Source organism: Uranotaenia lowii, chromosome 3, assembly GCF_029784155.1.
Source record: "Uranotaenia lowii strain MFRU-FL chromosome 3, ASM2978415v1, whole genome shotgun sequence".
NCBI lineage: Eukaryota > Metazoa > Arthropoda > Insecta > Diptera > Culicidae > Uranotaenia > Uranotaenia lowii.
Window position 1 is genome coordinate 137,744,557 of NC_073693.1, and position 27,820 is coordinate 137,772,376.

Consider the following 27,820-nt stretch of genomic DNA (forward strand, 5'->3'; position numbering starts at 1 on the left):
TGGAACAAATCAACGAATTCCAGGACTTTCTTCTGCTGGTGTTCGTTGATTTCGAAAAAAGCATTCGACCGACAGAACCATGAAAACATCTGGGCGGCTCTAAGGCGACGAGGGGTCCCAGAGAAACTAGTCCATCTCATCGAAGCACAATACGAAGCATTTTCGTGCAAGGTCTTGCACGATGGTGTCTTGTCCAAACCAATCCCGGTAACTGCTGGAGTGAGACAAGGATGTATCTTATCACCGCTACTTTTCCTCATCGTAATGGATGAGATTCTGACTGGATCGATCGACTGTGCACCGAACCGAGGATTGCCGTGGAATCCTTTAACAATGGAGCAACTGAACGACCTTGACCTGGCTGACGATATTGTTTTGCTCGCCCAAACACAACCGGACATGCAGAGCAAACTCGACGACCTCACCGAAAGTTCCAAGGCAGCAGGTCTCAAAGTCAATGTCGGAAAGACCAAGTCGATGGAGATCAACACATGAAATCCCTCCAGTTTCATGCACGCAGAAAAATAGAAATTAGTTTCAAAGGAAAGTGCCACGAAAACAAAGGATTTTTTCCTTTGATTTTGGGACAAATAAAAATTACTTAGATTCAAAAACATTTTCCTTTGTTTCGAAGAAATGTTTTCTTTTGAATCAAAGAATGTTTCTTGATTCAAAATCTGAAATACTTTGATTCCAAATCTTAAATCCCTTGAACCTATAGCATTTCCGTTTGATGTCATAACATTTTCCTTTATTTCCAAGTTATTTTGATTTTAATTCGAAAACATTTTTTCTTTGTTCTTATTATTTACTTTCGTTTCTGCCACAGGTACCACAAATGTTTCATTTCGAAGAATAATAATACATTTTATTTTTCAAATAATTTATTTATTTAAAGTTTTGTTTCCGGAAGTCTACCTGTAAAGAAGAGGAAAATAGAAAAAATTCAAATTAATAAAACACAAATGAATGACATAAATATGTTCCCTAAAAACATTGAATGAAATGTGAGGAAGGAAGTTAAGCACTAGCAATTTAAAGATTGTAGTTTGACAATATATAATATTGAAGGTACTCACATTTCAACATGCTAACATTGATCTGCAGACGAATTTTTGGCAAACAAGCGGATCATGTTATAAACTGGGCAACTTGGAATTTCGCAGCTTTCAATTCGTTCCTTCTTCAGAACTAGTCTTCGTCGGCTGAATAGTTGACCTAAAACTAATTAAAAAATTTAATAATTCACTCCAGATATATTTAAAGAAAACTCACCAAAAATCCTCCACGGCATTGAGAACTTTCCGCCACAATGTTTTCCAGCGTTGTTGGTTTCGAAGAAAATTTAAACAAAATCAAAGAATTTTTTCATTGATTGTAGCACGAATTTATTGTCTTTTGATTTCAAGTACAGTACATCAATTCAAAATTCATGTACACCAACTCAAAATAATTTTCTTTCCTTTTGATAGAAAAAAAAATTAAATCAAAAAAATAAGATTTAGATTCCAATAACACTAGAACTTTGATTCAAAAACGTATTTCTTTTGTTTTAAAGGCACTAGTTTTCTCTGCGTGTGGTAACTGGGCAACAAGTTGAGAAAGTGGAGTGCTTCCAGTATCTTGGTAGCCAGATAACGCCTGATGGTGGTACCAGGAAAGACATCGAAACTCGGATCAGAAAGGCCCGATTAGCGTTTGCGAGTCTCCGAAACATATGGCGGTCACGTCAGATCTCTCTACGAACAAAAATCCGAATCTTCAACTCAAACGTCAAATCCGTATTGCTGTACGGGTGCGAAACTTGGTGCACATATGCGGTGACGACGCGAAAACTGCAAGTATTTGTAAACCGCTGCCTGCGGAACATCATCCGCGCTTGGTGGCCTGGCAACTGGATCTCGAATGAGGAACTACATCGCCGGTGTCATCAAAGGGCGCTAGAAATTGAGATTCGGGAACGTAAGTGGAGATGGATTGGGCACACGCTGCGAAAAGATGAAAACGAGATTTGCAGAGAGGCGCTAGATTGGAATCCAGAAGGTCATCGAAGAAGAGGCAGGCCCAGAAACTCGTGGCGGCGGAGCCTAGCCGCTGAAATCCGAACTGTCGACGAGAATCTTGACTGGGACCAGGTGAAGACGCTGGCTCCGGATCGTCAACAGTGGAGGTCTTTTACCACGGCCCTATGCACCGGAGGATCGGCGCGGGATCATTAAGTAAGTAACTCGGCTCTGGATTATAAGTTTTCTAACCCAATTTTCTATTAAACCCTTTCCTTCCAAATCCATTCCTTCAGAGATCTCCTAAAAAGTAAGTTGAATCAATTTTTAGCTCTTCTTCTAGTATTTTGAATATTTTGTTAAAAAATATTGATAGAAACGAAGCGGTAAATTCAGTTTCAAAAAGTGGTATTTTTCTTGCCAATGAAAACACACCGAAGTATTTAAATAGTTTTTTTTTAATGAAAAAGTCATATTTTCACAAAAACTTACATTCAAAATAAATGTTGAAGATATTTGTAAGCTAAATTAATGAAAGTTCTGTTTTGGAAAGTGTAGACTTCTTGTAGTCCGTATTTGACGTGACTCAACTAGAAAATTTATTCTTTTGTTAATTTACAATGTTGTGATATGAGACCAGATTACTTACAAATAAGTCTTCTACTTCGATCAAAACGAGTTTGCCGAAGATCCTACAATCAGTTCCGGATTCGGATTCCTGTTAAGTTATGATAAAGTTACTCCTATACTAGATAAAGAAGGATTCTTACGCGTAAGGGGTCGCATAGAAAGAGCAGAATATCTGCCCTTTGATCAACGGTACCCCATTATATTACCTAGACGCCATATTATAACCCTTAGAATTCTTTTTTTTTTTTTTTTTATGCGGCAGCTTGTGAGAAATCACAGAGCCTTTTCGAGGCTAAAACTTCTCACCGCGGGGGAAAGCTAGGTACATGAATTGGGAAGGAGTTGGACGAGACCGTAATACACCAGAGGGACTAAGCACTGGCACTCAATTGAACACTGGTTGCTCCCTGATAGGTTAGAAGGTCAGGGAGCTGTATTACGAGCAAAAGGGTTTTACTTTTCATTGCTTTTGTGATGTGAAGTGCTGTGTTGTGTAATGTAACAGACAAATAATAGCCACTGTGGGCTGAGGTTTGTTGTTACAATGTGTTATACTGTGTTGTGTAATGTAACAGACAAATAATAGCCACTGTGGGCTGAGGTTTGTTGTTACGATGTCTAATGCTGTGGTGTGTGATGTAACAGACAAATAATAGCCACTGTGGGCTGAGTTTTGTTGTTACAATGTGTTATACTGTGTTGTGTAATGTAACAGACAAATAATAGCCACTGTGGGCTGAGGTTTGTTGTAACGATGTCTAATGCTGTGTTGTGTAATGTAACAGACAAATAATAGAGACTGTGGGCTGAGGTTTGTTGTTACAATGTGTTATACTGTGTTGTGTAATGTAACAGACAGATAATAGCCACTGTGGGCTGAGGTTTGTTGTTACAATGTGTTATACTGTGTTGTGTAATGTAACAGACAAATAATAGCCACTGTGGGCTGAGGTTTGTTGTTACGATGTCTAATGCTGTGGTGTGTGATGTAACAGACAAATAATAGCCACTGTGGGCTGAGTTTTGTTGTTACAATGTGTTTTACTGTGTTGTGTAATGTAACAGACAAATAATAGCCACTGTGGGCTGAGGTTTGTTGTTACAATGTGTTATACTGTGTTGTGTAATGTAACAGACAAATAATAGCCACTGTGGGCTGAGGTTTGTTGTTACGATGTCTAATGCTGTGGTGTGTGATGTAACAGACAAATAATAGCCACTGTGGGCTGAGTTTTGTTGTTACAATGTGTTATACTGTGTTGTGTAATGTAACAGACAAATAATAGCCACTGTGGGCTGAGGTTTGTTGTAACGATGTCTAATGCTGTGTTGTGTAATGTAACAGACAAACAATAGCCACTGTGGGCTGAGTTCTGTTGTTACAATGTGTTATACTGTGTTGTGTAATGTAACAGACAAATAATAGCCACTGTGGGCTGAGTTTTGTTGTTACGATGTGTAATGCTGTGGTGTGTGATGTAACAGACAAATAATAGCCACTGTGGGCTGAGTTTTGTTGTTACAATGTGTTATACTGTGTTGTGTAATGTAACAGACAAATAATAGCCACTGTGGGCTGAGGTTTGTTGTTACAATGTGTTATACTGTGGTGTGTAATGTAACAGACAAATAATAGCCACTGTGGGCTGAGGTTTGTTGTTACGATGTCTAATGCTGTGGTGTGTGATGTAACAGACAAATAATAGCCACTGTGGGCTGAGGTTTGTTGTTACAATGTGTTATACTGTGTTGTGTAATGTAACAGACAAATAATAGCCACTGTGGGCTGAGGTTTGTTGTTACTATGTCTAATGCTGTGGTGTGTGATGTAACAGACAAATAATAGCCACTGTGGGCTGAGTTTTGTTGTTACAATGTGTTATACTGTGTTGTGTAATGTAACAGACAAATAATAGCCACTGTGGGCTGAGGTTTGTTGTAACGATGTCTAATGCTGTGTTGTGTAATGTAACAGACAAATAATAGAGACTGTGGGCTGAGGTTTGTTGTTACAATGTGTTATACTGTGTTGTGTAATGTAACAGACAAATAATAGCCACTGTGGGCTGAGGTTTGTTGTTACGATGTCTAATGCTGTGGTGTGTGATGTAACAGACAAATAATAGCCACTGTGGGCTGAGTTTTGTTGTTACAATGTGTTTTACTGTGTTGTGTAATGTAACAGACAAATAATAGCCACTGTGGGCTGAGTTTTGTTGTTACAATGTGTTATACTGTGTTGTGTAATGTAACAGACAAATAATAGCCACTGTGGGTTGAGGTTTGTTGTTACGATGTCTAATGCTGTGTTGTGTAATGTAACAGACAAATAATAGCCACTGTGGGCTGCGTTTTGTCGTTACGATATGTAATGCTGTGTTGTGTGATGTAACAGACAAATAATAGCCACTGTGGGCTGAGTTTTGTTGTTACGATGACTAATGCTGTGTTGTGTAATGTAACAGACAAATAATAGCCACTGTGGGCTGAGGTTTGTTGTAACGATGACTAATGCTGTGTTGTGTTATGTAACAGACAAATAATAGCCACTGTGGGCTGAGTTCTGTTGTTACAATGTGTTATACTGTGTTGTGTAATGTAACAGACAAATAATAGCCACTGTGGGCTGAGGTTTGTTGTTACGATGTCTAATGCTGTGTTGTGTAATGTAACAGACAAATAATAGCCACTGTGGGCTGAGTTCTGTTGTTACAATGTGTTATACTGTGTTGTGTAATGTAACAGACAAATAATAGCCACTGTGGGCTGAGTTTTGTTGTTACACTGTGTTATACTGTGTTGTGTAATGTAACAGACAAATAATAGCCACTGTGGGCTGAGTTTTGTCGTTACGATGTGTAATGCTGTGTTGTGTGATGTAACAGACAAATAATAGCCATTGTGGGCTGAGTTTTGTTGTTACGATGTCTAATGCTGTGTTGTGTAATGTAACAGACAAATAATAGCCACTGTGGGCTGAGTTTTGTTGTTACGATGAGTAATGCTGGACTGTGTAATGTAACAGACAAATAATAGCCACTGTGGGCTGAGTTTTGTCGTTACGATGTGTAATGCTGTGGTGTGTGATGTAACAGACAAATAATAGCCACTATGGGCTGAGTTTTGTTGCTACGGTATGTAATGTTATGTTGTGTCATATGTTTAGTAAACAAATAATGTGTGATGTAATATTGACCCATTGACCACTGAATGATATGTAATGTAGTGTAAAGTGTAAATTCCCGGTCAAACAATCATTACTGATCGGACCAATGAATGCTTGGTGGGGCGTTGGTAAAAAGCCCTGGGGCCAACACCATATCTCAGTTCACTTGCATTCTAAGTGAACTGAGGGTGTTCCTAAGTATCGCAAAATGTGGTATTATGAAAACGGAAAGATACTTAGGCGTCAAGGCATACCCAATTATATCAGAGTGATACACGCAGAGAAAACTTGGATTTTGAAACAAAACAAAACTGACTTTGATTCAAAACACTCAGTTTTTTGAATCAAACTCCTGTTTTCTTTGAATCAATGAATTCGCGTTCTGATTCAAATGAATAATTTTTGAAAGAAAGAATTAATTTTTTGAACTGAATAATTTCGGACTTTGATTTTAAACAAATTCTTTGATCCAAAAGACATTTTTTCAATTGCATATGTCTTTTGAAACAAAGTAAATTTTCTTTCAACCATAGAAAAATGTTTTCAACTGAAAGGAATAAATTCTTTAAGTTAAAACTTCAAACTTAGAAGATAATTTGAATTTAGCAAGTACCGAATTTCGAATAAAGTTTAACCGGTCGTGTTAAAAATCAAAAATAGTGAATCAGAGATCGCTATTTAGGAGGATTCAGGATGGGGAATGCATACTATGGTAAGTGCGTGTTAATCCGTTAGTCAAAAAGTGAATATTTAAGATTTTACATAAACTTTTGCATCGTTACAGGACCACGGCTGATTCCGCCCAAAATCCAGCGGTCTGATTATCTTCGGCCCGATCTTCAGCGGCAATCACCAGTTGGATGACCAATAAAGCTAGCAACCGGAGTTGCTTCTGGAAGTGTATTGAGCGGCCCAAGAAGAATGCCCTCAGGCCAAAATTTAGGATCGGTTAATTCCATTATAGTGAACCAGTGTTTGTGTTAAGTTTGTGAATAAAAATGAATTTAAGATGTAAACCGTTTCATTTTATTATTCAAAATTCCGAATAGGAACTTCGGAACAACAGAAAATATTTCTTCCAATTGGAATAAAAGGAAAATGGTTCAATGAACCAATCCTTTTAAATCTAAATCTAAATTACATTGTAGCAAACGAAAACAACTTTGCATCAAATGAAACTGTTTTTTGTTTCAAAGCATTAAGATTTTGATTCAAAGATTTTTCAAAAGAAAAATTCTTTGAAACAAAGGAAAATGTTCTTGAACCAAAGGAATTTTTATTTATCCCAAAATTAAAGGAAAAAATCCTTTGTTTTCGCGGCACTTTCCTTTGAAATGAAAAACCTTTTTTCTGCGTGTATAATTGAGCCCCCCACATACTGAACAAAATCGGGCTATATAATATATAGGGTCAATCCAACAACTTTTATAAATTAGGGTCTTGATAAAAGATAATAGCATTTCTAATAAAAAGTAAAATAAAATCCAATAAATTCTAGCACTTGGTTTTGGTTGATAAAAATCCGTGTGAAACTACTAAAATATCCAATAAATTCTATAAGGCAGTCACCCGTAGTAAAATGCATAAGAAGATCTAATAACATTTATCAAATTTAAACCATTTAAATAATATCGATTCTGAAAAGTAAGATTATTCGTTCGTTAATTATAATCATTGTTCATTTTCAAAGCTCAATCCAAAATACTGGTAAGTAGTTTATTTTGATCTGCAATGCAATGAAATATTGTGATTATTTTTATTCCAGAATGAATACATGCGGAAATAACAGAATTTATTTTATTTAATTTCGCTCGATAAAGAATTTTCTCCAGCTCAAGAAGAAGACGATCTATGTGAGGGGAAAACTTTATTCGCAGCTTCGTGTGGCTCAATCAGAACATCCAGCTTGATGAGAGGACTTTTTTTGACGTTGCAATACGGAAGGGTGTACATATTTCGTCGGTAAGTTTATATAGTTCAATTATTTTGAAGGAAAAGTAATAGTGTTAAAATACATTCCAGAACAAATGTCCATTAACCATATTTTATGGATACCACCTCACGGCAATGAGCAATACAACACAGGAAGAAACACCAGCAGTATTGAAAGTACGGAGAACATCCAAAAGTGCATGATATGGAGGATGCGGTGTATATATTAATTAAAAAAATTAAATTGAAGGAAAGTAAGTAAAATAGAGCAAAACAAATTTTTAGCAAAATAAACATTAGTATGTTTCATTGGATCCCACGATACCGTTTCATTTCATCTGTAAAAATAATAAATCATATCAACTAGCCGCGCTAGCCACACTACTGCATTTATCGGAATTTCCAATGAAATCAATCCTTCAACCATTTCAATAGAATAAATTCTTTCTAGTACTGGTAAAAAGTATTGGATTTTCTAGTAGTGCAAAAGCATTAGAATTTCCGATATTCTTTATAGCCCAATTTCGTTCAGTGCACCACGCCCAGGGCATATTATAACCCTTAGAATTCTACACCAATATCATGTATCGCGACACTATCTTCAATGAAGTAATCCAAAAATTTTGCATTCCCGGGCTGCGCACTGCAATACGTCTCGTAGCCAAAGATTGTATGTGGTGCAAAGTTAACCGTTGTGACCCACAAGCACCGTTGATGTCACCAGTGCCAGCGCAGCGCGTAACGCCCTAGCTGGGACCATTCCAAGCCGTAGGCGTGGACTATCTGGGACCACTAGAAGTAACGGTCGGGCGTCGTACAGAGAAAAGATGGGTTGCAGTCTTCACGTGTCTGTCAGTAAGGGCAATCCATTTAGAGCTAGTTTACAGTCTGTCAACTCCGTCGTGCCTTATGGCCATACGCAGGTTTATCTACCGACAAGGTTCTCCCGGAGAATTCTTTTCAGACAGCGGCACAAATTTCACAGGAGCCTGGAACGAAATACGTAAAACGAGAAATTACAGCTGTGCAGAAGCATTTGTGTCCTCTCAAACAAAATGGCATTTTAATCCCCCGGGAACCCCTCATATGGGGGGTATCTGGGAAAGAATGGTCAGGTCGGTTAAGGAATCGATGAAAGCTTTAAATGACGGAAGGAAATTAACAGATGAGATTTTATGGACCACTCTATCTGAGGTACAAGAGATGATAAATCTACGTCCGCTTACGTATAAACCTCAAGATGACTATTACGAGGAAGCCTTAACTCCAAATCATTTCCTGAAAACGGTAAAGAAAGAAGATTTTCAACCCAAATCGGAAACAGAACTTGCGGACGCCTTAAAGAGCATGTTCAAGAGATCGCAATATTTAGCTGATAAGATGTGGCAGCGATGGATTAAATAATTTCCCCCCCCTTGATAAATCGACGCACGAAGTGGTTTCAAGAAATTCGAAACATAAAGAAACATGATCTGGTTTTCGTTGTCAATGGAAAAGACCGGAAGCAATGGGTTCGAGGTGTGGTGGACAAGGTGTTAGAAGGACCGGACGGTACAGCTCGACAGGCGTTGATCCGAACAGGAGTAAATCGGCGCAGTGTGGTGAATTTAGCTGTGTTGGAGTTGGGCGAAGGAAGTAAATCCGATGAAGCCGAAGGCCTATCGGAGTTACGGGTTGGGAGTGTTGTGGCGGTCCACAGTCAAATGTCAGATGACAAATCTCTGCCTTGATCAGTAAGATTTCCTACTAAGGAGAAGAAAAAGAGTAATTTATCAACCCACATGTGTTTAAGTTTGCGACTTATAGTTGAAGAAGTTACCGATCAAATCCAGTAAATCTACAAAGATAATCACAAAGTTAAAAGTTCAGTCAGAATATATAAGTTCGACGGTTAGTGAAATTGGTAAAGTACAGTGTCACGAAACCTAATTTATCTCTTTGTACGCTACAATACAGGTGGTACGGGAAGAAGTAAATCGGGTCAACCCGCATAGGCCTCATTGCGTTTTTATCCGTTTAAACCGGAATGTGAGTTTTAGTGTAATTGACCATAAAAGCCACAATTAACCATCGTTTATTATCCAGATACTTCTCGAAAGTGCTCATGTAAAGTACTTCATCCCACCTTATTTCAGTGATTCTCAACCGCAGTATTCGTCATTTGAGATCGCTGGCTGAATCTGGATCGTTACACTGTACATTATCGTCACCTGTAAAAGAAAACAGAGTTGTAAGTACCTTAAAGAAAACCTGAAATGAAATGTAAACTGAATGTACTTGCCAATTATATTAGGTCGAACTTTAGGCAGTCGCTAACGAAAGGTCGAAAAATTAAGAAACATAAAAGCTAAATTTGAAGGAGGAAAGGACTATACTAAATATTTGTGAGTAGGAATGGAAAACTCTAAAATTTCCTTTATTAATAATTATTAAGGTACACCGGGGTAAGTGTGGACGATGGCTATAAAATCAATACTGTGCACTATTTTTTCAAACTTTTGATGCAAAATGTTCAATTTATTTGTAATCTATCCAATAACTGTGAAAAAGATACGATTCAGACAATAACGGATGTTTACAGCGACTTTTTCGGAATTTTCTATTTTCAACTACGATGTCGAGTTGATGTGCATCTTTTTCAATTGCAAATTTCTCCTAAACTAGCTGGCTCTCGATGAAAAACTCTACATTGAAACAATTCTTACATTCCAAACAACCAGTTAGGAAAAGAAACGGCCGTTAAAAATTAAGAAAAAAGAGTTTATTTACAAAAAACTTAAATTTTGTCTTCAACCCCTACCTGGGGTAAGTGTAGACGGCTTTAAAAAGACTTGAAGTTTACACATTTTTTCAATTTTCTGTCCTTCATCATTTATGAGTTGTATTATTTAGCTATATTTAGCATTCGGATCATGAAAATTTGAGTTAAGTACTTATTTGTTCTGTGTTTTTGATAAAATCGGATCTCGTGTGTTGTAACATAAATTACACACTATAATTACAGTATCATGAACTTTTTTCAAAATTTTGGACGGTTCGAGCAATAAAGTAACGTATTCAACCAAGAAAACACAAATTTTGTGAAAATTTCCTGAGAAATCAAAGGGAAAATCTACCGTCCACACTTACCCCATAAAGCGGGGTAAGTGAAGACACCAGCCGTCCATAACGATTTACGTGATAACTTTTTTCGCATTGCTTCTATCGAGCTCATCTCTTCAGCTTTTGTAAACAACATGTTCTGCATCACATTGAACGTCAATTTATCAAAATTGCTCCACTGCTGATTTTTTAATGATTTTTTAAAGTTGAACTATACGAAAACCCGTCCACACTTACCCCGGTGTACCTTATAATAAATTTTCAGTTGAGCTGTTTGAGAACTGCTGCAAAACTTAAGCACGTCTTTTTAAAATCCAAATTTACCGGAATAAATAGAATTTACACAAACGTATAACATGAACAAAGTAAGTAAAGTTATCATTGAATGATAACAAATTGATGATGGCATAGTTTTTAACATCGTGAAAGAGTTTTCGAAAGTTTTTGATTGTCATAAAAAATTTAAAAAGTCTTGCAATAGATGTACAAATTTTTACATTTTTCGTCGCCATAAAAAACTTTAACCAGTATGACAGATTAGCTTAATGAAATCACCTACAAACTTTATATTGCTTTCATTATCCTATACCAATACTGTTGGTGTATAAATATTTTTCGGACAATCACCAAATTTTTTTATATAAATATTTTTTATAATTGAGGCACTTAGGATCAGAGGGGTGCAAGTGATTTTTTATCAAAACTGAGATAAACTGTTTTTTGGATAGTTAAAGTATAGATTAACATTCTGTAGAAGACACAGGTCAAACGAAAAATTATTTCCATATTTTTAAGCTATTTATAAAAAAACGTGTCAATGAAAATCCTGTTTTGTTTGGTGTCAGAAGGGTGCAAGTGCACCAAAGGATTATACTTTTAGGCTGATTTCATTAGAACGTATACATTTTTGTCAGTTGAAAACAACATCATCTAGCTCCGAATAGGATTTTCTACTGGTTCTGACCAGGATAATCCAAAGTCCTCAGATAGAGAAGTGATGAAAATAGATTCAGGTGTAACTTCGTCGGCATTTAAAACTCATAGTTATGTAAGGTACACCGGGGCAAGTGCAAACGGTTTTCACCATAGTTAAACTTTCACATGTCCTAGAAAAATATGTAAATCTTCAAAAATTATCAATTATCGTTCGTTGCATCATTAAAATGGTTCTCAACAAATTCCCGTTGAAAGTGAAAAATTAAAAAATGTTGGTAAAAAGTAACGGCACTTTTGTGAAAATTTTTTTAAATTTGCACTTGCCCCGTTTATGGGGGCAAGTGCAAACGCAATGCTTTTTCCAAACTTATTCAAAGATGCGTCAGTGTATCGTTACTTAAACGAATTTAATACATGTTCCGGTATGTTTTATCAACTTTTTTTTATGTATTTGCTGTTTTTCTGCTATATTAATTACTTTTTGGAACTTCAGTTTTGCTGACTGTTATTTGAAGCAAAAGACCTTCATTTGCCAAGGCATTACGGAATTTTGAATATCCGCTTCAGATACAACACTTTGGATACCCTTTCTGACCACTCTAATATAATGCTGAACCATTTTTGAGATGATTTTTTTTATAATGTCTGATGTTACATGGCTAAAGATGCGTTTGCACTTACCCCGGTAGTGTCGTTTGCACTTGCCCCGCAGTGTGGGTTGACAGGAGTGAATATTATTTTCACAATTTTCAGGGTCTACTGAAAAATTATCATAAATTTTCCGCTTTCACTTGAATGTCAGTCCCAAACACTCACCTTTCAACGAAAAATCGGATTTGAATGCCCTTTTTTGTAGCCAAAAAAAGCAAAACAAAAACACACTTTTCATGTCTAGTACGTACTTAAATTCGTGTGTAATCAAACAGTGCCGTGTTTTTAGTGAATTATTAAAAGAAAGTTTAGTTTATCTATGTCAGATTGTTGGTTTGGACAACAACAACAACTTCTAGAAGAAGAAATATTTTTTAATTTGTTTGTAACAGAGAAAAGTTGATCGTTTGCACTTGCCCCGAGTTTGCACTTGCCCCGGTGTACCTTATACAAAAAATTCTAAAATATTTTTTTATGGCAAATTTTGCCAATGCTAATAGGGATAAAAGGCAAACACAAAACGCACTTAACAATATTTTTTTGGCAAATATATCTAAGAAAAATCTTTCGGATGAAAGCTCAGAGGATTTAAATAACTGTTTAGGAAAGAGGCCTGGTATAATTAGACCAAAAAAGAAAAATTAAACATCCACGGTTCGTCTGGATAATCAGAAGGTGCTGCTGCTGCAGTTGCTAGCGAGAATGAGTCCATTCCTGGAGAGTCAACTGGCCATTCATCAAGACGCCAACGAAATCAGGCAGTCTGGAAACTCATCTTGCGATAAAAAGCTACGAAACCAAGGGGAAGCGTACGTTGGTTCTACCGGAAAAAGCGACCAGCTAAACAGTTAATTCCAATGAATGAACACATATGCAGGTATTCTTGTGTATCCACCATTAAGGAAAAAGAGAGATTGAAAGTTTTCAACAAATTCTGGGAATTAGGATAGTGGAACTTGCAAACCTCGTTCATTATGAGTTGCATAGAAATTTGAAGCCCGAAAACGTAGAAAATTAAATGTGTGAACAAAAACAAAACATCTAGTATCATACTGAAAATACTCGTTACATACAGGTTCCAAAAGGATGCTATCATATTGTTTGGAGTCAGAGGGGTGCAAGTGTCATTCTTGGGATCAGAAGGGTGCAAGTGAAAAATATCAATAAAAGTAGTTCGCCGTTTTAACATAAATATCGCAAAAACTTTGGTTTTTCTTTCAGAATCGTTCATTTTAGACCTCATGAGACACACTCCATCGAAAATTTAGTAGAAAAATTGATTCGATAATTTTGATTTAGAAAAATAACTTTGAGGCCCGTTTTCTCGAAATCATCATTTCGGCACTTGCACCCCTCTGATCCTAAGCGCCTCAATTCAGTAATCTGTCTGGGGCAAAATGAAACAGAATTCAAATCAGAACTAAATCTCATAAATTGCGTTTCCATATGCTGGGATATGATTGTTTTGCATTATGCGTTTGTTAACATCAGCTCGACACGAATGCCATAAGGATGGTAAAGTGTCTTTAATAAAACCTAACAAAAAATTAAAATTTCATTCATCCTGAGATTTATTTTTATGTTTTAAGCTAACAGAATATTTTGCAGTATTTTTCACCCCTAGATGTATGCAGCCGATTAACACTTTTTTTTTCTTAAACACATTTTTGACAGAATAAATTTAAAATTTAATTCGAACTAAACCAAATATTACTGCAATTGGTGCTTTATGCGTTATGACATCACAAATGTATCAAAAACTATAAATTTACGAATGTTTTCATTTGATTTTTCATTAATTGCAGAGTTTGTTGCAACTTACCCCTTTTTCTTAGTAGGGTGGAAATCGCATATTATCGTAAATTTAAAAAATAACTGGTAAAACCAATAATTTTTCTGATTACGTCAGTTTGGTGTTCCACAAACTTTAGAACTTTTGATGTACAAGAGGTATGACTATCTGTAAGCATTAACCTTTAGAAGCCATTGAATTTCAAAAGTGTTGCATGTTGCCCCAGTTGATGGTAAGTCATATGTTTTAAAGATTCATTTATTTATTTATTTATTCCGCCAAACAGTGTAGGCTACATATATATAATAACTTAAACCTAGAGATTACAATGTTCAAATAAGCTTAATAATAATAATTTTTCTTTACATTTACAAAGTCAGGTTCTTCGGTGCCTGTTACCGTAAAAACCTTTTTTCAGCTGCTGTTTTGACATAGTTAAGTCTATATTCTCATAATGTTTATTATAACTATACATTAAACAATTAACAGGACTATATTTTCCATAATCCAGGGCTGGTAGCGAGTCACTTTTTAGTGACTTGGTCACTTTTTTTGGGTCAGTCACTAAAAAGTCACTTTTTTCATCATTTGGTCACTAAAGTCACTATTTTCCGAAAAATGGTCACTTTTATCACCAAAAGTCACTTTTTTCACCGAAAACAAACGAATGAAAGAGTAATTTGAATTGCGCGTGTTAATATTGACGGTAGTAACGGTAAATTACTTGATCAGTCAGTCAGAAATTTTTTTCGCCTCCGGCGGAATTTCGGCATGAATCACCCATGGCTTGAAACATTTCGATCTACGACATTATTTGACGTTCAAGAATTGAAACTAACTTCGATTGTAGATTTTAATTCTTAGTTCAATCAACCTTTTGTATTGGAACTCAAAACTTGATATACAAAAATCCTATCTCGTCTTTAGAATGGGTTTTTATTAAGAAGTGTAACTAAGATTGAGATTGAAACGAACCATTTTTTTATTAAAAAAATCTTTTATGTCATAATAAATGTTATGTTGATATGAAATATTCTTAAAAAAAATTCATACTCAATTTTATTTCGTGTTTTTTGTTCTTCTAAATACTTAAAAAAAGGGTTTTAAAAATTTACACAAGGCCACAAAATTTACTTTTTTCTTAGGTGCAATGAATTTAAACGGTAATTTCAACTAATTTGGGTTCCCCGAATCTAAATATGTTTGTTATATGAATTTAATCGCCGTAATTTTTTAGGATTATAATTTTGATGGCATGTGCGGCGGAACGAAAACTAGAGAGAATTTATTTTATAGAAATTTGAAAGAAAGGTGGATAGACAGACATTAGTGCGCCTATAGGAGAAAGCTTTATAGGTGTTGAAATTTTAGGCTAGAGGGCATGTTGATGAAAAGCTCCCATGAATTGCTCCCGCCTTTGCTCTACACTAGCTAACGATTCGCAGCGAATCTGAAAAAAAAAAAAATGGAAAAGTCGCAAGAACTGTTCTCACCTAAAATTTACACACCTATAAAGCTTTCTCCTATTGGCGCACTAATACCTGTCTATCCACCTTTCTTTCAAATTTCTATAAAATAAATTCTCTCTAGATTTCATTCCGCCGCACATGCCATTAAAATTATAATTATGAATCTAAATATGTAGGTATGCAATATTTCTATCAGCTTTAGTTATTGAAATGACGTTTGAAAATAATTAAAAATCTTTAGAGAAGTTTCTGCACTTATTTTTTTACAAAAACTCAAATCAAAAACATTTTATTTAAAAATAAAAGTTTTATATGAATTGATGAGCTTTAAATAGAATGAAGTTTTTTTACACTTTCTGCTGTGATGTCAAAAATACTTGTAATGACATTTTTCCATAATCAGTTTTCTATCAATGTTTGATTTTACTAGTAATAAACTCTTTATCACCAAAACTAAATGTGTTCGGCCGAATATGATAAAATTTCTAGTTTAGGACACTATTTACCAAATCAATTATTTATAAAATTAAGCACCAAAATGTTTATAGTGAAACATGTTTATTGAAAAAACTCTTCCTGAAATGTTTTTAAAAACTAATCTTTTTTATTTCCATATTGTTTTTTTTTTCAATTTTCAAATACATTTGCCGAATTTTATTGTACAGTTTTTTTTTCAATTTTCTAATCAACTTGCCGGATTTTTTTTAATCAAACTTTTTAAATTTTTAAGACAAATTTTGAACAATTGTTTTCTTGTTTTTAAATTCTGAATTTTCGTGTTCTTCAACCATAAGCCTTTAACTCCAAATTTTTAATAATAAAACATAATTTCAACCTTCTGTTCTTTCAGGACCCAATATTTTAATCATAAGAGACAAAATACTCCGAGCTTATAATTTAAAGCTTAAAAACCTGTGATTGAAAATTTAAAAACTTTTTCTTAATATTTTTTATATGAAATCATGTTTTTTGGATTGATCATGGTTTTTAAATTAATCTAAAAAGTTTGAAAAATTGTTCTAAGTAGCAACTTCAAAAATAAATTTTAATACACAGTGTTAACTAACTTTGTATTTGATTTGTGCTTTAAATATTAATAACAAAAGTTTTGAACTAATTATTTTTATCATTCACGTAATTACTCATTTTCTAACATTTCTTTGTCAGTGTAGTGGAACATGAAGTTTTTATTTAAGCTTCAAAAATGAAATTTTGATAACTGAAGGATTTAACTTTATTAAAGGTTTTATGTCTGGCTTATATAACTGACACTTTTCAAATAAATATAAATCTATTCTTCTTTTTATCAAATTAAATTAAACCATCGAATAAATTCTGTTCAAAATTCATTTCTTATTCAGTAATCGGTAATTCACATTTTAAATCGTGATTAAATATTTTTTGTTTTAATTAAAAAAATCACAGCGGAATTTCTCACTTAACTTCCAGTTGAAAATAAGGAAAAGAATTCCATATTTGGATGAATAAAAATTAACAATTATTAAATTTTTCCTAACATCTATTCGTGGTAAGTTTTGTACAAGATTGGACATTTATTTTAGAATTCAGATTTTTTAAATTCTAAATTTGCTAAGAAATTCTTTTGAAACTAATTTATTTCTCACTTTCTTGACTTATCGAAAATTTGAAACATTCATTGTAATATGTTTCCAAAATTTTGTTTATTAGTCATTTTTTTTAGTTTGTGTGTTTTTATCTAAATTTGAATTTCGAAACACCCTCCCCCCCCCCTGGACGGGTCCTTCGCACGGGCCTGATTTGGTCACATTTTTTGTACTTCAAAGTTATTTTTTTCGTTCTACATAGTCACTATTTGGTCACTTTTTTCGGTCCTCAAAGTCACTATTTGGTCACTTTTTTTCAAATTTTGGTCACTAAAGTCACTACTTTTTCATTGTCAAACCGCTACCAGCCCTGATAATCAGTTCGAGTAGAGGTTATAATGAAAAGATTTCTTGTTCTTAAATGACGGCAAGGACAATAAAAGTTTAATTGATTTAGTAGATAAGCAGACTGAACGCGCTGATTAATTATGTCGTTTACAAAACAGATTGCAGCAAACTCTCTTCTTACACTTAATGTTTCCATGTTTATAAGCAGGCAACGTGATTCATAGCTAGGTAATTGGTTCTGAGACCATCCTAAATTTCGTAAAGCGAATAGAACAAATTGTTTCTGGACTGATTCCAAACGGTTTTTATGTAAAATTTGAAAAGGCGACCACACAACGCTACAATACTCAAGAATAGATCTAACATAAGCTGTGTACAATGTTTTTATTGTGTATGGGTCTTTAAAATTATAACTGAAACGTTTTATAAATGCTAACATACCGTTTGATTTCTGGATTATTGAGTTATAGTGATCTACAAAGGTAAGTTTTGAGTCCAATATAACTCCAAGGTCTCTAATCTTGTTGACTCTCTCGACAGGATCATCTCCCAATTTGACAATTTCATATGACTGACATTTTCTTCTGGTAAATACAATATTTGAACATTTTGCCACGTTAAGTTTGAGCAGACTTTTAGTGCACCATTTGTTAAATACATTAACTTCGTTTTGAAAGATTCTAAAGTCTTCTTCGCTATTCACTTTCATATAAAGTTTCATATCATCAGCATAAATTAGCACATTTGACTGCTTGAGAAGACAAGTTATATCATTTACGTATAAAATAAATAATAAGGGGCCGAGATGGGAGCCTTGAGGCACACCAGAAGTAACGGAGATACTTTTTGAAAGTGAACCATTAAATCTAACAACTTGTGAGCGGTTCGTTAAATAGGACCTTATCCATTTCAGTAGGTGTGAACTGAAACCCTGTTTATTTAATTTAAAAATTAACATGGGGATGTCAATTCTGTCAAAAGCTTTACTGAAGTCCGTGTATAAAGCCTGTACAGAATTACCGCGATCCATACAGCTAATATTATAGGTAACAAACTCGAGTAAATTAGTGGCTGTAGATCTTCCTTTAACAAATCCATGTTGCTTTTCAGTAATGAGTGTTTTAATTTGGTTATATATTTTTGCATTCACTATAGCTTCGAAAAGTTTTGGTATGCACGATAAAATGGCTATGCCCCTGTAATTGTTTATGTCAGATTTTTTTCCTGACTTGAATATGGGTACAAGAAATGATTCTTTCCATACTTGAGGAAAAACACCTGATTTCAATGAAGAGTTAAATAGAAGAAACAATGGCATACTCAGTTCATTTACTAGATTTTTTAAAATAAGTGGAGGAATTCCATCAGGCCCGGGCCCTTTAGTGCTGTCTACAGGGCTAGAAGTTGGTCACTTTTTAGTAACTTTGTCACTTTTTTTGAGCTGGTCACTCAAAAGTTACTTTTTTCAAAATTTGGTCACTAAAGTCACTTTTTTCTACAATTTAAATAGAAATGACTACATATTACGTTTGAAAACCGTTTTGCAACTTTGTCCGAACTTTGAATACGCGAATGCGCCAACATCACTGTTAAGTGGAAAACGTATTCAAAGTAAGTAAGTAAATTGCTATCGAAATACTGGTATATGAACTTTTCATTTACCGTGGTTGAATTAAAAGGAATCTTTCGATTGCTTTGATTCAGTTGAATCATTCAACCAAGTAGGCTCAAACCACAACAGAATTTTGTTTTGTTAATTTCTTGAAAACCAAATTTCATTCAGATAACTTTGTGCTATCAAAATGTAGATCTCAAAACGTACTTTTCGACCCAGCTTATAACTTCATTTGTTAACGCATTTGTCCTTTTCTAAATTCACTACCAAATTTCATTTTACAGCTCGAACTCGATTATCAGTTGACGCGAATATCGGTAACTTGATTATTTGTTTTTAGAACAAATTTATCCTTGCATAAAAACGTGGTTTGTCAACGTTTGTGATTCGTTTTATTCTATAAAATTCTATAAAATTTTTAATATTTTCTTTATTTTTTTTAAATTTTAAAGTGAAGTTTAGCCTTTTTTAGTTTAGGTATTTTTTTTGTTTATGAGCTTTAAAATGTAAAATATAATATTTGAGAATATAAATAGGCACATATTATTCTTTTGGGATTCAAAATTTTATAGCTTTTATCAATAGTAAATTTTATCAATAGGTTTTTTAAGTTTTGTGTCTATTTTTGCTTCTTAAACTAAATTATATTTAAAAAATGTGTGTTTTATGTCTTCATTATATATCTGATATTTAATTCTCAATTTTAAATTTTCTTATCCTTAATTCAATTTTAAATCTACTGAAATTTGAATGTTTCGAAAATTTCGACAAAGTTTTTTTTCTGCCTGTCCGTCTGTCTGTCTGTTCCCTTAGACATTCAGCAGAAAATATCATTTAAAGAATTTATAAATTTGCACAAAAGCGTTAAGACAGCTCGGTTCCACAGTAAAAAAGACAGATCATGTTCGTTTTCAGAACAAAATTTTAAATTGTCCCATTCAAACCTAAAACTTTAGATTTACTCATAAAAAAGATAATTTTATAATTCTGCAAGAAAAAATGGAAGAGTTTTAAACCAAAAAACGAATCTTTACAGAAATCAGGACATTTGAAATTTAAAAAAATTATCAAAATTAACTCAGTCTGATGCCATGTGATAAACTGTATTTTCTTCTTTACCATGAGCTTATGAATTCTTATAAATTGCGTCTTAACCCTCTACTGCATGGACTACGAATTCGTTCTGAAAAAATTAATTTCTTCAACGGAAATAACTTTATTGACCTCTTAACATGCAATTCAGAAAAAAAACAAAATTGTTTTTTCAATATTTCTTTTGTTTAAATTGTGTGGAAAATAAGATAATTTTTAATTTTTTTTAATGTTATAAAATGTTGATGCATTAAAATCGTTGTAGTTTTTTAAAATTACTGCATTATTCACGAAAAAGCGAAAAAAAAATTAGGGGACATATATGAGCTCGTATGCAGTAAAGGGTTGAAATATGCAGAAAGGGCCTATTGATGTAATTTTTGACTTGATATGGTCTCTAATTTTGCCCTAATTTCATTTCAAAGTAACTATTTTGCCCTACTTTTTTGCCTCATGGTCGCTTCTAGCCCTGTGTCTAAGGAAGAAATGGTTTTACATATTTCTTCAAAGGAAATTGATTCTACTACAGTAAGTACCGTTGAATCAGAGAGATAACTAAAAAACGAAGTATCACGATCTTGCTCGGAAAAACTAGTGTAAACATTTTGGAAAAAGTCGGCGAATAGATTACAAATTTCGTCGGAATTTTGACCTTCTATGCTGCCAAAGTGCATGCGAGATGGAAAACTATTATTTTTTAATTTTGTATTGACATATCTAAAAAAGTTTCTTGGGTTCGATTTTATGTTTTGCTCAATTTTTATATTATAGTCTTGGAAAGAAGTATTTAAGCGTATTGCTAGTCGATTACTGGCTTCTTGGTGTTCTAACTTAGTGACTAATGATGGATTCTTTTTCCAGTTTTTATGTGCCTTCTGCTTTTTATTTCTTAAATGCACAAGCTCTTTCGTGAACCATGGCGGATTTTTGTTATTATTTGTTCGTCGCTTTAATTTTGTTGGAACGTATTCATTGAGAATATTACCAAGAATTTTGTAAAAAATCTCCACTTGATTGTCTGTTGAGTTTTCAGCTCGGAATATTGTTTGCCAATCAACAACTTGTAATTTTGTTTTAATCATATTATAATTAGCATGAAAAAAGTCAAACGTCTCTATAAACTCGTAATCATCTGGTAAACGTTTTTGATCAGGACATATGATTGAGAATTCGATAGCAGTGTGGAAGACCTCGTTTTTCCAAATTGGATCTGAAGCTTCTACAACACAAAAATCATCAGTCAAATTGGAAAATAATAAGTCCAGATATCGACTACAGGCATTTTTTACATGATTTATTTGATTAAGACACAAAGAAGCAAGATTATCAAAAAGAATTTGCAGTGTTTCATTATCACCACAGATCGGCAAGAGAATGCTTTCATTATCTTCATCAATTAAGAATTGGAGACTTGATTGGTTAAAGTCGCCATAAAGGTGTATTTTAAATTCGGGCTCAAAATTTGCGACCATTTCAGTAATGTCAAACAGAAACTTTTGGAAATATTCTTTAGTGGCATATTCTGGCGGAAAGTAAATCGACCCAAAAATATGCGTTTCATTGAAGATGCGGGCTTTGACCCACACCTGCTCGAATTCTTTGTGTTTAGTCGTAGGAATGAGCTCAGAATCGAAGACAGAGCTGATTGCCACAACCACACCACCGCCAGATTTCTTGTCAGAAAGAAGAAAGTTTCTATCATCTCTAAACACGTTGAAACTAGAACCAAAAACTTCTTCGCTCTTTATGTTTACATCCCAGCTTGTTTCTGTTCCCAAAATTATAGTATAACTACTAGCTGCTAAATTTTTATAAATTATATTCAATTTCGATGCACTTCGAAATATGCATTCAAATAATAATTTCAAATTCATTCAAATAATTCAAATAATAATTTAGTGCACTTTGAAAAAACGATAAACATTTCATATGATGATTTGCCTTAATGTTGCTCGGCTAGACTGCCGAAAATGTAACCTATCAGCAGAGATGTCAAATTACGGTTGTCAACTTTCGGGTCTAACAACCGTTGCGTTAATCCATTTTTTTTCTGAATACGCAATAAAGTTAATCTAAATTTGTTTTCATTTGGGAGTTATCTGGCTACCAAGATACTGGAAGCACTCCATTTTCTCAACTTGTTGCCCAACTACCATGAAACTGGAGGGAATTCTTGGTCTTTCCGACATTGACTTTGAAACCTGCTGCCTTGGAAATTTCGGTGAGATCGTCGAGTTTGCTCTGCATATCCGTTTGTGTGTGGGCGAGCAAAACAATATCAAGGTCGTTCAGTTGCTCCATTGTTGAAGGATTCCACGGCAATCCTCGGTTCGGTGCACAGTCGATCGTTCCAGTCAGAATCTCATCCATTACGATTAGAAAAAGTAGCGGTGATAAAATACATCCTAGTTTCTCTGGGACCCCTCGTCGTCTTAGAGCAGCCCAGATGTTTTCGTGGTTCAGTCGGTAAAAATATGCTTTTTCGAAATCAACAAACACCAGCAGAAGAGAGTCCTGGAATTAGTTGATTTGTTCCAGTATGATTCGTAGCGTTGTGATGGGGTCCACACATGATCGTCCGGATCGGAATCCAGCTTGTTGACGTCGGAATGTAACGTCGATTTTCTCCTGGATCCTGTTCAGGATCACTTTGCAGAGTACTTTGAGGGTTGTACAGATCAACGTTATGCCTCGCCAGTTACCGCACTCTGTCAGGTCTCCTTTCTTCGGGACCATTACGAGGATACCCTACATCCAGTCGGTCGGGAATATTGAAGTATCCCAGATGTCAGCGAAAAGACAGTGCAACATTTGTGCTGACAGGAAAGGGTTGGCTTTCAGCATTTCAGCATGGATGCATTCTTTCCCAGGTGCTTTGTTGCTCCTCAGGTGCTTTGTTGTATACTCAGATTTAAAAAAGTTTTTCGAAAAATGATCCTGATTTGCTTAGCCTTCATAAATGTGGGAAAAATTCTGCAATACGCACTCTAGGGGGGCCCTTTGTTTATATTCGAGTGAAACTATTCGAGATATTATTTTAAGGACTGGTATATTTTACGGATTTTCTAGTTTCTATTTTCTTTTTTAAACTTTAACTTAAATTAATGTTAATTTTTTTACTCACGGAGCCATTAGGTCGAGGGCCGGAGCCATTGCCCCCATTCTTCCCCCTTGCCTTAATACGGCCTTGCACATTAGGCGGCATCCATAAATTACGTAACGCAAAAATTACACTTTTTTGACCCCCTCCCCCCCGTATGTCACAAATTGTAACGATTCGACCTACCCCCCTATGAAAATTACGTAACGCTGATAATTACCCCCCACCCCCATCTTCTCATGGTTTCGAATACTGAATTTCGAAGGTAAAAAAATATTTCAACATAAATTTTTTAACGTTCTTCAAAACGGAATTAATATATCTATTAATAAATATCTATCCGAATCGCTTCTTAGTGATGATAACTCTCTCATAAAATAAATTGATAGTCTTGTTATGAGTTGCGCTTTGCTTATAAACTGATGATCTACCTTGTTTACTTTAATTTGTTCAAGAAGTCTAACTTGTTATGCGAAATATATTCCACTAAGTAATGTTCGTCGCAAGAATAAAAATTGTATTTTTTTTGAATAAATTGAGAATAAATAGTAAAATTTACGTCTTAAGGTTGAATTGAGTTCTAGGGGTTAAATGTACCCAAATGTAGGGGTTTTTTTAACGGTTATTTCACGGATATTTAATACACCTTTCAAGAAGTCTATTTCAGAATCTTTAAAGAGGAAAGATTACAAACCAGTTTAAACCATAATGAAGCTTACAAATTTTAAACTGATTTTGGTTTGCATATCATTCTGCCAAAATTCCATGACATAAAAAAGCTGCGATTTAACTGAAACTTTTAAGGAAAAAAACGTTACGTAACGATGAGCATACCTCCCCCCCTCCCCTATGTCACAATTCGTAACGTTCGAGCTAACCCCCTCCCCCCCTAGGAGCGTTACGTAATTTATGGATGCCCCCTTACCCTTACCCCATACATTAAGCGTGAGATTTGTGGAGGGATGTACGCCATCTCCGCTGGTGTCCGCAAAACAAATCATCACATATGCTGCTCTTTCGTTCCTCTTATCGACAACATGGACTTGGCCAGCGTCGTTATTGGTTCCTGTAAAGTAGGAGGTTCTCAAAACTGTACAGTGAGATTGTGTTGCTTGTTCCCATCAACCTTTCATTTGGTCCATTGTGCATTGTTGATTATCTGGAAACAATCACAGAATGCAACCATTATGTCATAGGCCAGGAGAGACAACAGGTGGACCGTAGTTGTTATCAAGCTCAACGAAAAATGAAGAATCTAGTTTTCATCTTTTCTTCTTGTTATGGAAGAAAAATATAGCATAGACAAAATCATGCACTTAGATGGAGAACATTTCACAGAATTTTTTTTTCAAATAAAAATTAATGTAAATATCACAAACTTTTAAGTGTTACTTATATTATGATAATTTATGTCGAATTTTCATTTTTCCATCATTGTTTACATACTATCTCAAAAACCTTTTGAAGTTTATTATAAAAAAAAATGAGGAACATGAGGATCATGTGATTGAAAGCAATCTTATTTCAGATTCAGAAGTTTGAATAACGATTTCGTTTTATTATTTGTAGAACAATGGCAAATGAATAACAAATTTAATAATCATTCCAAAATTGAGCGTTGAGGCATTAAGGTACCAGCATTTTACATTTAGTCTTTTTCGTCCAATTCTTCACAGTCAATTTCACTCGATGAATCCACCGACGACTCCTCCCTGAGTCTTTTTCGGCTCGTCGAACTAGGTAGATTGTGCTCAAGAGGTGGTACGATAGTGCGAGCTGTTGAGCTCTGGCCATCTAGAAGCACGCTGGGATTTCCGAAGGCACGCTCCAAATCAGCAATCCCAGAGCCGGAACCGACCGGTGGACTTTCTCCGCTATTTACTAGCTCACTTGGGCCAAACTTTGGTAGTCCATAGTAGCTGTCTACCAATTCGTGAGGGCTTTTGTAGTAGTTAGTTGATTCATCGGTGGTCGGTTTGAAGCCGACTGGAAGACGGTTGAAGAAGCTGGACGATGTCTGAGTTGGAATCGGCGGAGATTTGTGGAGATAGTTGACCGTGTATCCGTTACTAGGTCGAGTAGCGAAGGTTGGTGTGCCAGCAGTTGAAGGCGTCAGGGACTGATACTGTCTCATAGCTGGATGTGTTGGACCGAGGGCAGGTTGATTGTTTAACAGAAACGATTGAACCGGTGATGGACCGGTTGGTGTTTGGCTGAACAACCACAAACGATCTCCAACCACCATCGGACGAGCAAAGTTTCCGATCCCGAGTTGTGAGTAGTAGTGTGAGGCAAGTTGTTCCACATCCGCCGTGTATTTTCGTTTCCACTTCGTTCGTCTATTTTGGAACCAAATTTTGATTTGCGTCTCGGTGAGGTGCAGTGACTTAGCCAAAGCCGTTCGCTTGGCTACTGACAGATATTTTCCACGCTCGAATTCCGTCTCCAACGCCTTTATCTGGGCAGCGGAAAACGCCGTCCTCGGTCGTTTCTTGCGATCGTCGTTGGTTCCTAAAAAAGCCATTAGAAAAGGAAAAAAAATATTTAAAATCATTAGCACCTTTAAATGTCCATCGGGTTTAGCCGATAGACGATTTTCAGTCTACATATTTGCGCAAGCGACAAAAGTTGTCGTTGTCAGTTTTTTTCCCGCACTACCTAACTAGAGCATGTCATTTTTTCGCTTCGAACAACTCTTCTCGTCGAAAAGTCATCAATCATTTTAAAAGGCATTTAATCGTTTTCTAATTGTCTTCGAACTAGCGTCGTCGCTGTCTAGGTGGATTAGCCGGTCCTACGATTTCTGGTTTTGCCTTTCAGAACATCAGATTCAGTCAGTTTCAGTGTAATAAAACATTTGATTTAAAATTTAAATTTGATTTTTCAGATCTATTGTTTTTTTTTATTTAATTAAATTTCAATTTCTTAAAATGTGTAAATAAATCCTCATGTTGGTAATCATGTCCCGCATTCAAAATAACAATGGTTCCACTTAAGATTTAAAATAATTGTTTAGTCCCAAGAAAAAAATTGCTGGATTCAATTTATCGACAATAGCTACTTGCAAAAAAGAAGGTAATATGGTGAAAATGTTGATGACAAACATTAGATTCTTTTGACTCATTCCACGCGCTTGTACCGCTCACAAGTAATTTTTATCCATTCTCAAAAAAAAAAAATCTCAGGGAGTCATTAATTTCGATAATTCAAATCACATAAATACAATGGAAAAAAGAGAAGAATTTTTTTAACATGTTTTATAAAGTTTTGAATCACTACCAAATTTTTTTATGGATAATGTGTAAATTTTGACAACTTTTACTTAATAAATAACGACAAATATATAGATTAATTTTTTCGCAATTTGCACAGTACGCAAACTGCTGCAAAAGTTATCAAAACAACATACAAATTTGAATTTCACATAAAGTATATGTTGTCCAGGAATCAAATATTCTAAATGGAAAGAAGTTTATTTCAGTTTTTGTATTTTTTCGTACTCAACCAACCAAAAGTCTCGTTGAAAAGGTAAAACACAGCTTATCAATGTGGTGAAGTTCGTTTCATTCAGCCCAAAATTTAGGTTCTTATTGAAACTTTGAAGTTCCGTTACAGATCTGAACAGTCTTCTGTTCAGCCTACAAGTAATCATTTAATCAGCAAAAATCAGCCTACTTTGGTCAACACCAGCCCATGAGGTGCTGCCGGTTTCTCGGCATTCATCTTTATTCATCCAATCACCCCAATTCATCTTACTTAATTACTTTGTTTTTAACTTTGTTCGATACATGCCGGCACGCTCGCCAGTTCTGCACACATTTGTTTGATTCGCTTACTCAAGCAATCAAACAACCTAATGAAAAAAATTAGTCCTGATACCAGATTTGAACCGCGGCCCTTCGAGATGATAGCAAACACGCTGTCACGCCTACTTTTTACCTTACCGGCAGATAACATTCGAAGTGATAATAAGCTTTCCTAGAATACTCGCAAGGGCAACCAGCGTTAAAATAATATCGGTTTTAAAAAAATTGGAATTCCGTGTTTATAACTTTAAAGCATAAAATTATACAAATTTTTGAGTTTATCTGCTTCAACTAACTTTCAATGTGTGTTAAATTCGTGGTAAGTAAATAAACAAAGTTTGACGAAATTTTTAAAAGTGAAAAATCTACTCTTTTTAAAAACAATGCTTTGTGAGTTAGCTTTAGGCTGTTCTGAGTTGAAAATTCAATATAAATTAAACATTTCAACAATTTCCAAGCTACAAACGATGATTTATTGATTATATGCCCTTTTGGGACGTTCGTTCACATTTCATATTCATGAAATGGCGGACATGTCTCAAAAAAGGCAATTCGAGGAACTTTTTGAAACTTCAGGTCCATAGAAGGCTGTTTGAGACCCAATTTGTAACTT

General features: G+C 34.9%; 1 protein-coding gene across 2 annotated transcripts in view; it reads right to left on the reverse strand.

Annotated features, from left to right (window-relative positions):
- Positions 1-25,023: 25,023 nt before the first annotated feature.
- Positions 25,024-27,820, reverse strand: part of LOC129757443 (homeobox protein orthopedia B) — a 75,227-nt gene continuing 72,430 nt past the window's right edge. The window contains exon 2 of one of the 2 annotated variants that reach the window (XM_055754667.1): positions 25,024-25,912. In XM_055754667.1, coding sequence (XP_055610642.1) covers positions 25,050-25,912 — 863 coding nt within the window. In that variant the 3' untranslated portion in view covers positions 25,024-25,049. The remainder of the gene's footprint in view (positions 25,913-27,820) is intronic. The other variant, XR_008739704.1, reaches the window with a different exon arrangement.